This window comes from Xenopus tropicalis, chromosome 6 (assembly GCF_000004195.4).
Source record: "Xenopus tropicalis strain Nigerian chromosome 6, UCB_Xtro_10.0, whole genome shotgun sequence".
NCBI lineage: Eukaryota > Metazoa > Chordata > Amphibia > Anura > Pipidae > Xenopus > Xenopus tropicalis.
Window position 1 is genome coordinate 84,159,479 of NC_030682.2, and position 15,470 is coordinate 84,174,948.

The 15,470-nt window shown below is 37.3% G+C and overlaps 1 protein-coding gene across 3 annotated transcripts in view; it reads right to left on the minus strand.

The window, feature by feature from the left end:
- drosha (drosha ribonuclease type III) overlaps nucleotides 1–15,470 on the minus strand; it is a 130,673-nt gene that overhangs the window by 40,380 nt on the left and 74,823 nt on the right. For all 3 annotated transcript variants that reach the window (NM_001113680.1, XM_031903195.1, XM_031903197.1), the window contains 1 exon segment: nucleotides 8,730–8,829. In NM_001113680.1, the coding sequence (NP_001107152.1) occupies nucleotides 8,730–8,829 (100 nt within the window).

Sequence of the window (15,470 nt, forward strand, 5' to 3'; positions counted from 1 at the left end):
TTTCAAAGTAATAGCTTGGACATCAATATATTTCAGCTCTTATTTACCATACCATTTAGCATGTGTACAGTTTAGGTTAGCATTCGACAAGCTACTTACTATCTATTATGCTGGGATTCTTGCCAATTTTTGTTCTTAATATATTGATTATTAACATTTATTATTACATTAACATTTATTTATAAAGCGCCAACATATTCCGCAGCGCTGTACAATAAGTGGGTTACATACATTGGACATACAGAGTAACATATAAAGCAATCAATAACCGATACAAGAGGTGAAGAGGGCCCTGCCCAAAAGAGCTTACAATCTACAAGGAGAAAGGGTTGAGACACAAGGTGTGGGAATGGGCATGACCAGAGTTGTGAGAGGTGGGGCACAGGGTATTGCTAAACTAGATTAGGGTAAGCCTCTCTAAATAAATGTGTTTTTAGAGATTTCTTGAAGGCAGAGAGATTGGGAGAAAGTCTGACAGTTTGTGGGAGCGAATTCCAGAGAAGGGGGGCAGCCCTTGCAAAGTCTTGAATGCGAGCGTGTGAGGAGGGAATGAGAGAGGAGTTGAGGAGCAGGTCAGTAGAGGAGCGTAACAAGCGGGTTGGATGGTACCTAGAGATGAGTTCAGAGATGTAGGGTGGGGCAGAGTTATGGACTGCTTTAAATGTGAGGGTCAATAGCTTGAATTTTATCCTGGATGGTAGGGGAAGCCAGTGCAGGGATTGGCAGAGCGGCATGGCAGAGGAGGAGCGGTTGGAGAGGTGTATGAGCCGGGCAGCAGTATTCATTATGGACTGGAGAGGGGACAGTCTTTGGAGGGGAAGGCCAATTAATAGGGAGTTACAGTAGTCCAGGCGAGATATTATAAGAGAGTGAATAAGAATTTTGGCAGCATCTTGGGTGATAAATGATCGGATTTTGGAGATATTTCTTAGGTGAAAGTGACATGATTTGATAAGTGATTGGATATGAGGGGTGAAGGACAGGGCAGAATCAAGGATAACCCCGAGGCACCGGGCCTGGGAAGATGGGGTGATGGTAGAATTGTTAACCATTATAGATACCTCGGGAACAATGTGGGCGTTGGATGGGGGAAAGAGAACCAGTTCAGTTTTAGAGAGGTTTAATTTCAGGTAACGTTGGGACATCCAAGTGGAGATAGCGGACAGGCAGGAAGAGACGTGAGTTAGAAGCTCTGGGTTGAGATCAGGAGAGGAAAGATAGATCTGAGTATCGTCAGCATAGAGGTGGTACTGAAAGCCAAAAGAACTGATTAGTTTGCCAAGTGAGGAGGTATAGAGAGAAAATAGTAAGGGGCCCAGGACAGAGCCTTGAGGAACCCCAACAGAAAGAGGCAGGGGTGAAGATGATTCCCCATTGTAAGAGACACTGAAGGATCGATCTGAGAGATAAATTGATTGATTATGGGTAAGAGCAGAACATTTCTTGTGTTTGTATCTATGTATTTTGTGTTTATCACTAGCTTTTAGTTTAAAGGAAAAGAAACACTAAAAGTAAAAAAATCTATTATACCCTGCCCCAATAATTGCCCTAATAATTGCCCTATCCTGCACACCATTTTTTTTATTTTGAATGCTTTATTAGAAAACACCTGCTAAAACTTGGCTTCCGGTCATTTGAAATAGGGCCATGCGAAGATGCAGGGAAGAATCCACTATGAGACGATCGATCAAAAATTTTAGTGTTACTTTTCCTTTAAGATAGTTTAGTGGTCAGTAGAACTGCCCCTTTTTGCCCATTCCTCCTGAGAGAATTGGTGTCAGTCTGGTTTTGGGCCTCCTTCTCTTAAATGTTTTTTTCAGTTTTGTCAACAAATTTTCAATGGGATTTATCTCTGAGCTTTATGATAATCACTACTTTTAATTTTGCTATGCTTTAAAAACCCAGTGGGTGAGCTTTAACCTATGTAAATGGGATTTTTTAGGAGCCTTATGGAATGTTAGAATTCCTTTGGTTTATTTGCATACATATGAGGCGGTCTCCTCAACCCTTTTGATTTGTTTGGGAAAAAAAATAGGGATACAGAACAGATGGGATTATCACACATCAAAGCAAATAACTATTTTCTTATACTGAAAGAAATGGTTTTCCCAGGCAATTTGTGGATAGAAGTCTAGATGTCTGGACTTAGTAGGGGTTTTAGGGTAGGAGCTGTGCCGTCTCCCTTCCTGTGCTAATATTTTATGTACTTGAACCTGCATTAAATATCTATGCTTTTCTCTGGCCAATGAACAGAGAAAACATACAGAACAGAATAAATATACTTTATTTTGATATAAAATACTACAAGCCTGAAGATTAGTGTAATACCCCTAGACACACAAGTGAGTCTTATATTTATTATACTGCTAAGCTACTGCTCCAGGCTATAGAGATAAGAATTCTCCTAATGGTGGATGTTGATTCTTAGGTACCTCATGCCTTTATTTCCTTCACCAGTTGTTTGTTGTTGAATTCGGGTTTAGTTGAACAATTTGGAGCAAAGTTCATTCAGGCCTGGGGGTTATTTTGACTTTCTGTCCTAAACAATGCAGTCTTTATGTGTGTGTTAGATTTGCCTATAATGGCTTGTACAGATGTTGATGGAACCTTCAGCTATTTGGGAATTGTTCCTAAGAAGAAATGGGACATGTAGAGGTCCATAATTTTTTTTCAGAGGTCTTCTAAATTACTAGGTTTTTCCCTTGATGTCAATACCAAACCAAAAGCAGCGCTAAGGTTGATCCTTAACCTTTTTACTGCCAATGACGTATGGGATACGTCGTGGCAGTAAAAGGGCTTAAATGCCAACGACGTGTCCCATACGTTGTTGGCATTTTAAGTCTTCTCTCTGCAGCGGCAGCATGTGCCGCCGCTGCAGAGAGTTTCTAGCGATGACAGCCCCTCTGGGCAACGAGCCGGGGGGGCTGTCATGAGGGTCCTGCGACGCGTTCATCGCAGGATCCTCCTGACGCATCGCGTCTGCTGCTTCCTGCTTCCCCCCAATGTCGCCGCCCACTGAAGCCTGGAGGCGATCGGGTGCTTCAGGACAGGTAAGGTATTTATTTTTTTTTTTTGCACTTACACACTTACATACATTTACACACACTTACAGCACACAATGGAGCAGTTTTTTTTCCCACACTTTTATACACTTATTTACACTCATATACACACTTACACACTGTCACACAACTTTTACACATGTACACACATGTATACACAAACACTTTGTTTTTTTTTTGTTGTTTTTTTTTCATTTTACCACTTTGTTTTTAGTTTCTTTTACCTAAAAACTGTTTATTTTGACAGCGTGACTATTGGATCAGATATTCTGACCACTAATTACACTCTCATGTGACTTATTTTGTTGTTTCACTGATTTGCACAATTTTTGAGGTTTTATCGCATTTTATCCCTGTATATGTGTTTCTAATCTGTTTTTAGTGTAGCTTTGCCAGGTGGTTTTGTGGAGGTCTCTGTATAGTTAGGGGAAGTTTCGGCACATAATACACTGACAGGGGGTTCTGTATGCAAAAGCTGAGCTGGCAGGCGAGAAATTCTTATGCGCTATTTTCATTTTGGGTTCAGTACATACCGCAGACTTTGGTATATCTATGCATATTGGGCATCAAACTGTTCAGTAGACCTTAGGTGTTCCTATTTGGGGTGATTTGCCTTTATTTGATCTTTATCAAGAAATTGTGAGAGATAAATGCGGCAAAATGCAACATTTTTATGCGATTTTCTAAATGTCATATAAATCTGCAAACTTAGGAAAGCTTTACAGCTTGGTACTTTGGAGAAAAGAAATGTTTATCCATTATAGATTCGGGGGGATGTGTACTTTCCAAAAATATATGGCTTTCTGAGGTGAGTGTACTTTTTTTGTAGCATTATCCCACATAAAGGATGTAAATGTGTTGATTTTGCAGGAGCTGAAATGATAGATCATATGGGGGTATGTTCCCATTGGGGCCTTGTAAACCTATACATATTGGGCATCAAACTGTTAGGTGGACCCCTCTCGTTCAAATTTAGGGTGTTTTATCTTGGTACCTAATGCTATGTTGGAGATAAGATGCTGCAAAGTGGAAGCTTTGGAGGGGATTTTTGGAAATGTCATCAAAATTGCTAACTTTAGAAAAGCTGTGTGGCTTGGTACTTTGGAGTAGAAAGATATGGGTACCCATTTTAGATTCGGGGGGATGTGTACTTTCCAAAAATATATGACTTTCTGGGGTGAGCGTACTTTTTACTAGCTTTATCCCACATATAATGATGTAAATGTGTTGATTTTGCAGGAGCTGAAATGACAGAAATGATAGATCATATGGGGGTATGTTCACATTGGGGCCCCTACATGCCACATACTTAGGTAAACCTATACATATTGGGCATCAAACTGTTCAGTGGACCCCTGGCATTCATATTTAGGGTGTTTTATTTGGTTACTTTATGACCTGTAGGAGATAAGATACTATAGACTGGAAGCTTTGAAGCGATTTAAAAAAAAAAAAAAAAAAAAAAAAAAATTGATAAAAACCAATAACTTTAGGAAAGCATTCCGACTTGATAGTTTGGAGTAGACAGACAGTTGTGCCTATTCTGTATTCCCCAGAATCTGTTATTTCCAAAAATGTACAATTTTCTGGGATAAACCTTCTGTTAGTGGAATTTTTGTCCTTGAAATCTAAAGTATGCAGCTTTCTGAAGCAGTGCTTTGGAAATTTGGTAGGGTACTGCTGAGAGTTTTTGACCTATTCAAGTGAGAAATCTCCATAAAACTATATATATTTGGTATTGGCACGTTCAGGAGACATGGGACTTTCCAAATCAGTTGTATATTCGTGCATTAAATAATTTTTGTTTCTAGTATGTGTGTTTATATTGGAATTACACAAAAATTCTACCATATTTTGAAAGCTTAGGTTGTTCTGAAAAAAACAATATATTGTTTTCCTGGGTAAACTAAAAGTCCCCCCGAGGAAAGGCCCCTAAAGTGAAACAGTGCAAAACGTTCAAAAACTGTCTGGCAATACAAGTTCCACTTTGACCAAAACGGCTGGCAGTAAAAGGGTTAAATACAGATACAGGTGTACTAATATTCAGCAAATTAATCAATCACAAGCTTATAAAAGACATAACACTGACACATGAAATAAGATATGGTAAGCTAAGGCTAAAGCTAAAGTAAATCAGTCTACAAGTTATTACTCAAAATAAAGTATCTATCCTATTTGACTTAACATAGACAATGTATTGCAACGTAAGTTTGAGACTGTAAAAAACGTGAACATATTTGGCAGAGATGAATGTAAACTTCAGGACTCATCTTTATCAGCAATCATGCAGAATGTTGCTGATGCCAAAAGTAGTTATTGTCCTTGTAATTTGAGGATATAAAGAAATTAACAGAAGATTAAAGCATTATAAAGCACAAGGACACATTAAAGCAATATGTAGTTGCATTTTGGATAGTTCAAGTATAAAATGTTAAAAGTAGAAGGTTTTCAAAGACAAGTACAGTTATGGTTTAAATGCAAGATATTAATCAATTACTTTCTGCAGTGCAAATCAAAGGCACATTTCTGGTAAAGCAATCAAGATTTTACTTTGCAAAAAAAAAAAATTATTTATTGAAAAAGATCTGACGTTTCGAGATACTTATTTTATTTTGTGTGTGTGTGTATACAACTTTCATTCACCTGTGGTGATTGGGTACAAAATTGAATGACATAAGTAAATTAATATATAATCATATTAAGTGGCCTATTAAAGTATATTACCATATACAAGGTCTTACCATTTAGTGATGGTCTGTGTGCTCTCTCAGAGATCACCTGATAGGATATTATAAACGAAGAGGAGAGCATCATCATGCAGACTTACTGCTTTAAAAATACTTTTATTTCAGATCACTGCACAATGGTGGTTTGAAATAAAAGCATTTTAATAATAAGCAGTAAATCTGCATGATTATGCTCTCCTCTTCATTTATAATGGGGAGCCATTGGGGATGGATGCATCGAGCTTGAGAGCAGTAAGGCTGTGCAGCTGAATACCTATACTTTGATTGGCTATTTGATGAATAATGCAGCTCTAACCATAACAGGAAGAAGTGTGGGAGTAAAACAGAGATATGAACTAACATGTATGTGTGCCCTTGATTTGTTTGTGTGCACCGTGAATCTTTAGATCCTAGGGGGCCCTTAGTAAAAGTATGGGACCTGTTATCCAGAATGCTCGGGACCTGTTATCCAGAATGCTCGGGACCTGTTATCCAGAATGCTCGGGACCTGTTATCCAGAATGCTCGGGACCTGTTATCCAGAATGCTCGGGACCTGTGGTTTTCCAGATAAGGGGTCTTTCTGTAATTTGGATCTCCATACCTTACATCTACTACGAAATCATTTAAAATTTAAATAAACCCAATAGGATTGTTTTCATCCAATAAGGATCAACTATATCTTAGTTGAGATCAAGTACAAAGTACTTTTTTTATTATTACAGAGAAAAAGGAAATCATTAAAAAAAAATGTGAATTATTTGATTAAAATTGAGTCTATGCAAGGTGGCCTTTACAAAATTGGGAACTTTCTGGATAACGGGTTTCCGGATAACAGGTCCCACACCTATACTTAAAATGGCAATTTTCTATTTAGGATTACCTAATAATACATACTACCCAAATTTTTATGAAGCAGTAGTTCATTTATGAGCTGTTTTATACATAAATTTCTTACAGACCAGTTCAATTTCAGGTATAGTTTTCTTTTAAAGCTAGAATGCTTAGTTGGATTTATAGATTGCTAACTTTTAATACAGATATCACTCTTCTTTCTTTCTGTATTTTAAACATATAGATATAGGCAGTATAATGAACCTTAAATATAAGTGCTTAGTAATACAATTTATCCATTGCAAGTAATTATTACTCATGATATAGCATTTTCTGATGCACTTAGTAGACAAGTGATATTGTTTTTCAGGTTTAAAAGAAAAAAAAATGTCTTTGTTGGCTCAAGGTTGATTAGTCGCCCTTGTCGCGGGCGACTAATCCCCCCGTGTGCCACAGCCCTAAAGCTTAACTGCCAGCCTGAAATAAAACCATATCTGCATGATATTCCAAGTCTGTGATCTGCTTATACTGAGAGACTAAAGATGCTGCTTACTGGCTGGTTACACAACACAGTCACGTGTGCACCTATACTTCCATATATACTGGCTAATCACTTGAAGGATGAGCTATGCTATTTAACAATACATTCATTATAATAATCATACCAATGTGGAAAGACATGCTCTCAGTTGGCTCCAATGACAACCTACAGTTCTTTTCTAGATCTGGTATTTGAAGAGTATACTTGAATTGTAGAGGGGGTAACTTTTAAATAAATTATAAATCAATGTTTAAAATGAACATAATTTGTTTTGTCTGACTACATTATTTGAAACAATTTTTTTCTTTTAATTATTGGTCAGTCTATTTTGCACAAAGATTCGCTGTTTTCCCTTTAAATATGTCCCATGTGTTCTGGTCTAATTAGATCAGGGGTCCCCAACCTTTTTAATCTGTGAGCCAGATTCAAATGTAAAATAAATTTGGAGAGCAACACAAACATGCAAAAATGTCCTGGGGGCACCAATTATTGACTGTGATTGGCTACTGGTAGCCCCTACATGGACTGTCAGCCTACAGGAGGCTGTGTTTGAAAGTGAACATGGTTTCTATGCAACTAAAACTTGACTTTATGTCAGGAATTCAAAAATAAGGACCTGCTTTGAGGCCCCTGGGAGCAACATCCAATGGGTTGGTGAGCAACGCGTTGCTAGTGAGCCACTGGTTGGGGATCACTGCATTAGACTATGGTAAAGAGAAGAAACGTGTATATGTGGGTGTACCTTATGTACTGTATGAATAAACAATCGTATTGGACTGCAGTATGTCTGTGTAACAAACAGTCTGATTTTATGATGCTTTCCACTGGCATGTGTAAAGCAACACTGGTAATCTGGGGAAATGCCAAGACCCGTACCTCTCTGTCACTATTGTTACAATCCATTCATTTCAGCCATTAGCTAAAGAGGGAAATGAATGCAATTATTCAAAAAGCCTTAAATAATCAAAACATAATATAACAAATGCGGTTTTCAGTAGTACACCCTAAACAGAAGTAACAGGCATGCACTTTGTTTCAAGGATATTTTAATTATGTACTCCAAGTTACAATGTTTTGTGCACCTAATGAAGAACCTTATAGTACAATACCCCTTTTGTGTGGGATCTCGTGGTGCTTTGGTACTATGGGTACCCTAATCACAGCAATTGCATTTCCTCAGAGTATCCATGCACTTAATGAATTTATTGTTGTCAGTAAGGCAGGAACTCAGACATTTTAAATATTTCTTATAACCCACAGGCTTAGCTTCACATTTCCTCTGAGTTTATTTTTTCAACTGAATGTACCACCATGGAAAAAAGCACCAACATGTAGATCAATGCACTATAAAAGAGCAGGCTGCAGATATTTAATATCTAGGATGGCACAATGCTACTTTTCAAGAGGTAAATAGAGCTGACTGATACAATGAGGTAGCAGCTGTGATTATGCTGAGAGAATAATGGAGTTTGAAGAGCAGAGGGGAATGGAATGGGAGAGCTGAACGAGAGAGATCAACATTTAAAATAAAACCTCTATGGACAACATAACTTTTCAAGTTTTAATACCTTTGCCAGCATGGCAAGATGTTGATTCTGAACAATAGCTGTCCGGTAGGTAGCTAATCCTCCTTCTTCCAGCAATGGAAACAGGTAATATAGGTGGACGCTGAAATAAAAAAAACAAAAAACTAACCTTTGACATTTTTCTGTATAAACATTTACACTTGTTGTGGAATATACATAAGTACAATGAAAACATAGCTATGAGTTGTGAGAATGGTAAAAGGCGGTTTAATTCTACAGAGTGCATATAAGGAATCAAGAATTAATTTTCACTATTTTTATCTGATTCATTAAGAATTCTACAGCTTCATTATAAATTATACACAGGGACTAAGTTTTACCTGCAACTTACTTGTAAAAAATATATATGTATAAAAAAGCTCTAATACATCTTCTTGGCGAAACTGTCAATTAAAATCTAACCAACTTCTGCACGAAGACTGAATGAAAAGAGGATGGTAAAGACTGACCAGAAGGACAAGATTACACAAAACGTGTTAACAATAGCCTGGTGGACTGCTATTTTTTAGATGGGCAGTATAAAGCAAAAACACAAATGGCAGACAGTTAAATACTTTTGGCACAGTGCACTATAGCAAAAGACCATGAATAGATTATCACCGGCTTGGATATCAGGTTAGGTAAAATAAATCCTGTTGCAATGGCAATGTGATATTTTAATGATGGCATTTTTGTTCTACAGGTTTAAGATACATGGCCACCTTGTTCTGTTGTCTAAAATGCTATAGGCACTAAGTTTAGAGGTATCACCTTCCATTATAATCTCTGGTGTCTACATTTTTCTACAAGCCAATTTATAGCCAATCATTAAATACAACAGAAGCCAACATGAGCCTCTTTAGCAAATTAATTTTAGTGAAATGATTCTATTTCTTTAGACATAATGTCAGTTGTTTTCTGGTGACAGCAAGCTTAAAAATATCTGCTTCACTATTTAGAAAAAAGAATAAAATCATCAAACCGAAAGGGTAAGAGTTCTTTCCATCCCGCTCAAAGATTTAGAGCAACCTTGTGCTCCTGTGCTTGACTACCTCTCAGCCTATATAATAATGGGCATTTCCAACATGTTCAGAGTAAAATACATTCCATAACGTTTATAGAAGTCTTATTGATCGCCAGCAAGTATAAATATTATATGCACATGCAAGATTTATATTTCCTCACACTGTAATACAGGTATACGATTTAACATTGACTGATATAGAACACTGACGGAATGCACACTTCAATGAATTTATTATACACATTTTTTTTTTAAACAAGGAAACTAATGACTCAAAAGAGAAGTGTAACCATTCCAGAAAACTAAAAGCCTGCCTCATTTAATCAAGTGATAAACTAAAAGTATGTTTCACAAGCCATAGGGGACAAGCTGTTAAAAAATGATGTGGATTTTGCACAGGATTAAGTTGTTTGAGTTATTAGGTGAAGTCAGTCACTGCAGAGTTGTAAAAGGTTTAAGAGGACTATAACAGAATATTTTTTGCTTTCTAACCTGCGCCTCCTCCTCCATAGAAATGCATTACTTGGTTTTTATCAAGGAAGTATGGCTTTCATTTAATGTAAAAGGTTAAGAAGGAAAAAATGTTTAAGCAACGGACAAAATGTATTTTAAATTACTGCACTAATATTATGTGCTTTCCGAGAAATGCACCTATGTGTGATCCACCACTGGATTCAAGCAAAATTATTTATACCTATACTTAAAGATGTGCAATGGTTTTGTTATATAATTGGCTATTTTTATAACATATTGAGCTGCCTCCTCCACAGCAGCAAATAAATTAACGAAACATTATGCACACTAGCATTGTTGATGGAAAGCTTGGCTAAATGGAATATGCACAGGTTCAAACAGAATGTGGATGAAAAATATTTTAGAATACCAGCCAAAGCCTAGAGCTGTGCACAGCACTATTATATTATATATTAAAATATATAAATATATAAATATATATATATATATATATATATATATATATATATACACACACACATTCATACAAAAGAAACTGCCACCCGACACAACACGCCTGTCGGAAGGGAATGCTGCATGGTGTGACAGATTTTTTTTTTCTCATTGAAATACATTGACTGTCAGATGTAGATGCAGGAACAAAAGACACCATCCAACTTATGATCTGATTTTGACATTACATTAAAGCCTATGGAGATCAAATTTTGTAGGATCCTACAAAATCTGATTAAAATCTCACATGGAGTTAAGCTCTTAAGACTCCAGACCTAAGATCTAGGGGGAAGGAGATTTGTGACCATTAAGCTTCTCCCTGTTGCTCCACTGATGCCATGGGGTTTCATTGATGCCATATATGTCACAACCTCAGGGCCGTGAGTTCCCAGACATAGGGCAGGACCCAAAGAGCAAACAGTTGGTATCACAGGATGAGGCGTTTATTGGAGAAATGGCAAGTAGCCATCAGCAGGTTCCCATAAGCCAGTAGGTGGTAGCCAGCCTGCACTCTTGTTCCTTAGGGAATAGGGAAATACACACAGTTGGGGGGAATCTTCTTGCCGCAGCTAAGGTAGATTCCAGGGGAACACAGGGGAGGGGGTCCTGCCGTAGCTAAGGTTACACCCCAGACAAAAGGCCCCTTGAAACTCTTGGCAGCCACCTTTGTAGCCAGAAAGGGAACAGCCCCTGTCGTAAAACCAAAACAGGATTTGACTCCTTCTGCCAACCCAAAGGCAGCTTCCAGGGGGGCCAATCATAGCTAATCCCACTGGGCCTATGGGAAGCCACCTAGTGAGCATGCCCAGTTCAGTCTTTTGCATTTACTAGACAGAGCACTGCTCTCACAAGGGGTAACTATGTGTATTGTGTCACTATGGGGTCTGGCTCTGTGTGCCCTCACAATAGGGGCAATTACATTAGAAGGGCCAGACAGAGCTGGCTGGCTACACACAATACACACCTAGATGAGATTAACCTACACAATGCATTTGCTATAACAGGTAGGAGGGGGCAGGGGGTACATTTCAGCATAAACAGAAATATCTCATGGTTTCATCCAACTTATACAGTTTGTTATGTCACACCATACAGCTTTGCATTTTGGAAAGGGGCCCTCCCTGGATAGACATTTGGCAAGAGGGTCTATGACTGAGGGGCTTTAATTTGGGCATTTGCACATGGGACACACCACAGGGGAAAAAAAACTCTGGCGTTAAACTTGCAAGGCCAAATCTGCAACAGCTGCTACCTACACATTGTGCCTTGACATAAATGGTTATTGTAAAAAGCAAAGAACAAAGCATTGTGGTGTATGCTAAGCCAATTTATTTACCTAACTCCCCACAGAGGTTAACGATAATGAAGTGTTAAAGACCAGTACACATGCATTAGTTCAGAGAAGGGTGAACAAATAACACATTTTAACTAAATGTTATATTGAGTTTAGAAACTAGACCTTGCTGGGGGAGGTGCCCCATTTATGTAAGTGCCCCATGGCTCCTAGGGTTTCTGTTCATTAGGATCTCTATTTTTCAACAATGTTAAAAAAAAAAAAAAAAAAAAAAAATAGGTTGAGCCTTACTGACCCTAGCTAACACCTTTACTAGCTGAAAGGGGAATAAAAAAGTTACCGTATTTATTTCTCTATTCTAGCCTCAGAAAGTGTCTTGTATAGTAATGTATTACATTTATTAAGAACAAAACTGGAACTAAAAGTAATGCTTGGCAAAGTGACAGTGGGAACCATAAAGAAACCATTTTGAATAATTTGATAGATGTTTTTCCAGAGCCCTGGAAAAACCACCATATGTGCTTTCTGAACAACTGCTTGGGGAGGCAGTTGGATTAAATTTAATACATGTGGGTAATACCCCCCTCCCATACAAACACTTATTTAATGATAGCTTACTTTTATCCTTATATGATCCTATAATCTGACTAAGGGTTAGTTAAAACCCACACACTTTAAAAGGCCGTGATGATTTGAGATTTTTGTCTCCCTTTGTATGGAAATATTGCGTGATTGTAAACACATGTAAACACAATTACTTTCACCTTAGTTTACAGTCCTGTTTGTGGATGCTTAGCCACATTATTAATGTATCTTATAGACATGGTATTTTGATACATTTTATTCAAAAAACTAGCAGGGGTTTTGCAATAATGTAAACTGGTACATAGCCAGTTAAATGGAACCACAGATGTAACTTCCCATAGAAATTCCTTACATTTTCTAAAAGCCAACATATAATGTGTTTCTTGGTAGCTTGTTCATACTAAATTATATGAAATAAAAGACAGTGGGTACTGGCACTCAAAGCACATTATATTGTGCATCTCAGCCAGGCAATACACCACTGATAAATAAGAAAGTGCGGTAAAACTGATTTCACCAAATTACAAAAATACTTAAGTAGACTAGGCATACATCCTTAGGTCTAATAAAAGACCAGTCATTTTATGTAGAGATGAATCAGCACGTCACTAGTTATTTTGGCTGGCATTTTGACATTACAGTTCCATGTATGTTATTGTAATTGGAAACGAAGGCTACAAAACAAAAGCCTAGGGAAAAAAACAAAAAAACACCAAAGGCATCAAGCTTCACAGTGTGTCCCAATGAAAAGTAAATTCAGTATGTTGCTTGTTAAGGGTTGAAGGTATACACTCTTCAATTTTTAAAAACTTTTATGAGTGTTTCAAGAAAGGTAGAAAGGTAATTATGGAATCTTCAGGCAAGATGAATTAAAACTTTACTAGACCATGTCGCACAGAAGGCTTTCCTATCGTCTAATCCTCTCCCGTTGTGCACTCCCATAAAACTAATCTCACTTGTAAACAAGCTTTTCACTTCAGGTTAGGAAATACAAGATCAGAGATAAATCACTGCAAAGAAGTGACAAACATTTTGAAATAATCACCCTTCTTTCTACAAATTGGAATCATGCTTTGGAAGCTGTGTATCTGTTCCAGGCAAGCTGATCCCTCCAAGAGGAAGGAAAGGAGAAGAAATAAAAACAGGCATTTGACACAACAGTCACGCTGGATTTCATTCTGTAATCTTATATTTTGAGGCCATCAGCACAGCAGAAGACTTCAAAGGAAGCCACATATCTGAAGAGGAATGTTAGAGGCTCAGAGCACAAAAAACATGCCCTGCATATATCAAAGAAAAAGATGACGGTTTAAACTTCATGTCAATGCACCAAGCCATTGTAGTGTTAAAGAACAGACACATCGCCACAGCTGGCAAAACTGTTTCTGATTGGGCATTCCAAAGGAATAAAATTATCTGGTTCTGGATTAGACGCATCATTGTTGGTAAAATACAATTTTCAAATGCAGAAGCAGTTGTTAAGAGAATGGTGGCAAGGGCAAGAGGAGTTTGGCAAAACTCAAACGTTACAGAAAGCATCTTAAGAGCATCAACTCTAATGAATAACACTTGAATGTGCAAACCCTCTTAAAGGTAAACTGTGACTGCTAAATTTATCATGAACATGTACTGTAATGTAAAAAACTGTGTGTAATTCTATTTCTCCCCATAAGATCAATATGCTTGATACCCCACAGAGCAGGCAGTCTGAGTATCAAAAAAAAAACAAGGAACACAGGGATTATGGTACAAAAAGTCTGTAATTATCTTAAGTGTTTATGGAGCACAATATGTTGTTTACACCATGGATAACATAGTTTGCCTTGACAGATAATATATGCAAAGTTGGCAATAAGTCTAGTAAACCATCAGATGCTGCTAAAAATGCCCAATGTGTTATAGACTAAACTCTACACAATCTCACACTGCTAAAATCTGCTAATGTAAGAAAAGTATTTGTGAAATGTTTAAAAAGATATAGCAACCATTTCCATATACTGTTTGATAGTGGTCTGTATATCCGTCTAGACATAGGACTATGACAGTCTGTATAGCAGTTAATGCACAGGTGTATAGGTCAAAGCCGTGTATAATCCGATGATGACAGAAATCAGGTGCTTTTGTTTTTTTAGTTCCCTGAGAAATGCAAGTTTTTCTAAAATAACTCCCATATTTTGTGACTTATTAATGTTTGGTTAACTTTTTTTGTCAAAAATTTTTTGTCAGGTTTGATCTGTCGAGTACCATTGAGTCCTATGGAGCCTTAGAATAGTAAAGGAATAGAATAGTCAGTGACAACCTGTACTTGACGTTAATCCCCACATTTTTTTCAGTTTCACCCATCTTTAAAAGGAAGTTAATCCACTCATAGTTTTCAGTTTTACTAAGATTCAAGGGGAAGTTAATCCCCTCATTGTTTCCAGTTTCACCCGGCTTCAAGGGGAAGTTAACCCCCTCATTTTTTTTCTATCTCACACGTTTTCAAGGGGAAGTTAATTCCATAATTGTTTTATATTTAACCCAGTTTCAAGTGAAACTTGTGTATTGAATGATTGCCAATGCTCCAAAAATGTATGGGAAAAATAAAGACTATTCATGGAAAAGAATGTCCTTTTAAACTCAAATGTTACGAGTTTCAACTCGAAAATTCAGGATTTTCAAATGTACTCGAAATCTTAAAGCATTATCATGACATTTTATAAATACAGCAATGATTACGTTTAATATGAATTTATACCATGTCGAGTTTATACAACTTTCAAGGTCAAAACCCCCCCCCCGAATTTTAGTAAATGTGCCCCTAAATGATTAAAGAACCCTGTGCCTAAAATAATGATAAGCAAAATATATCACACTAAAACACTGCAAATCTCAC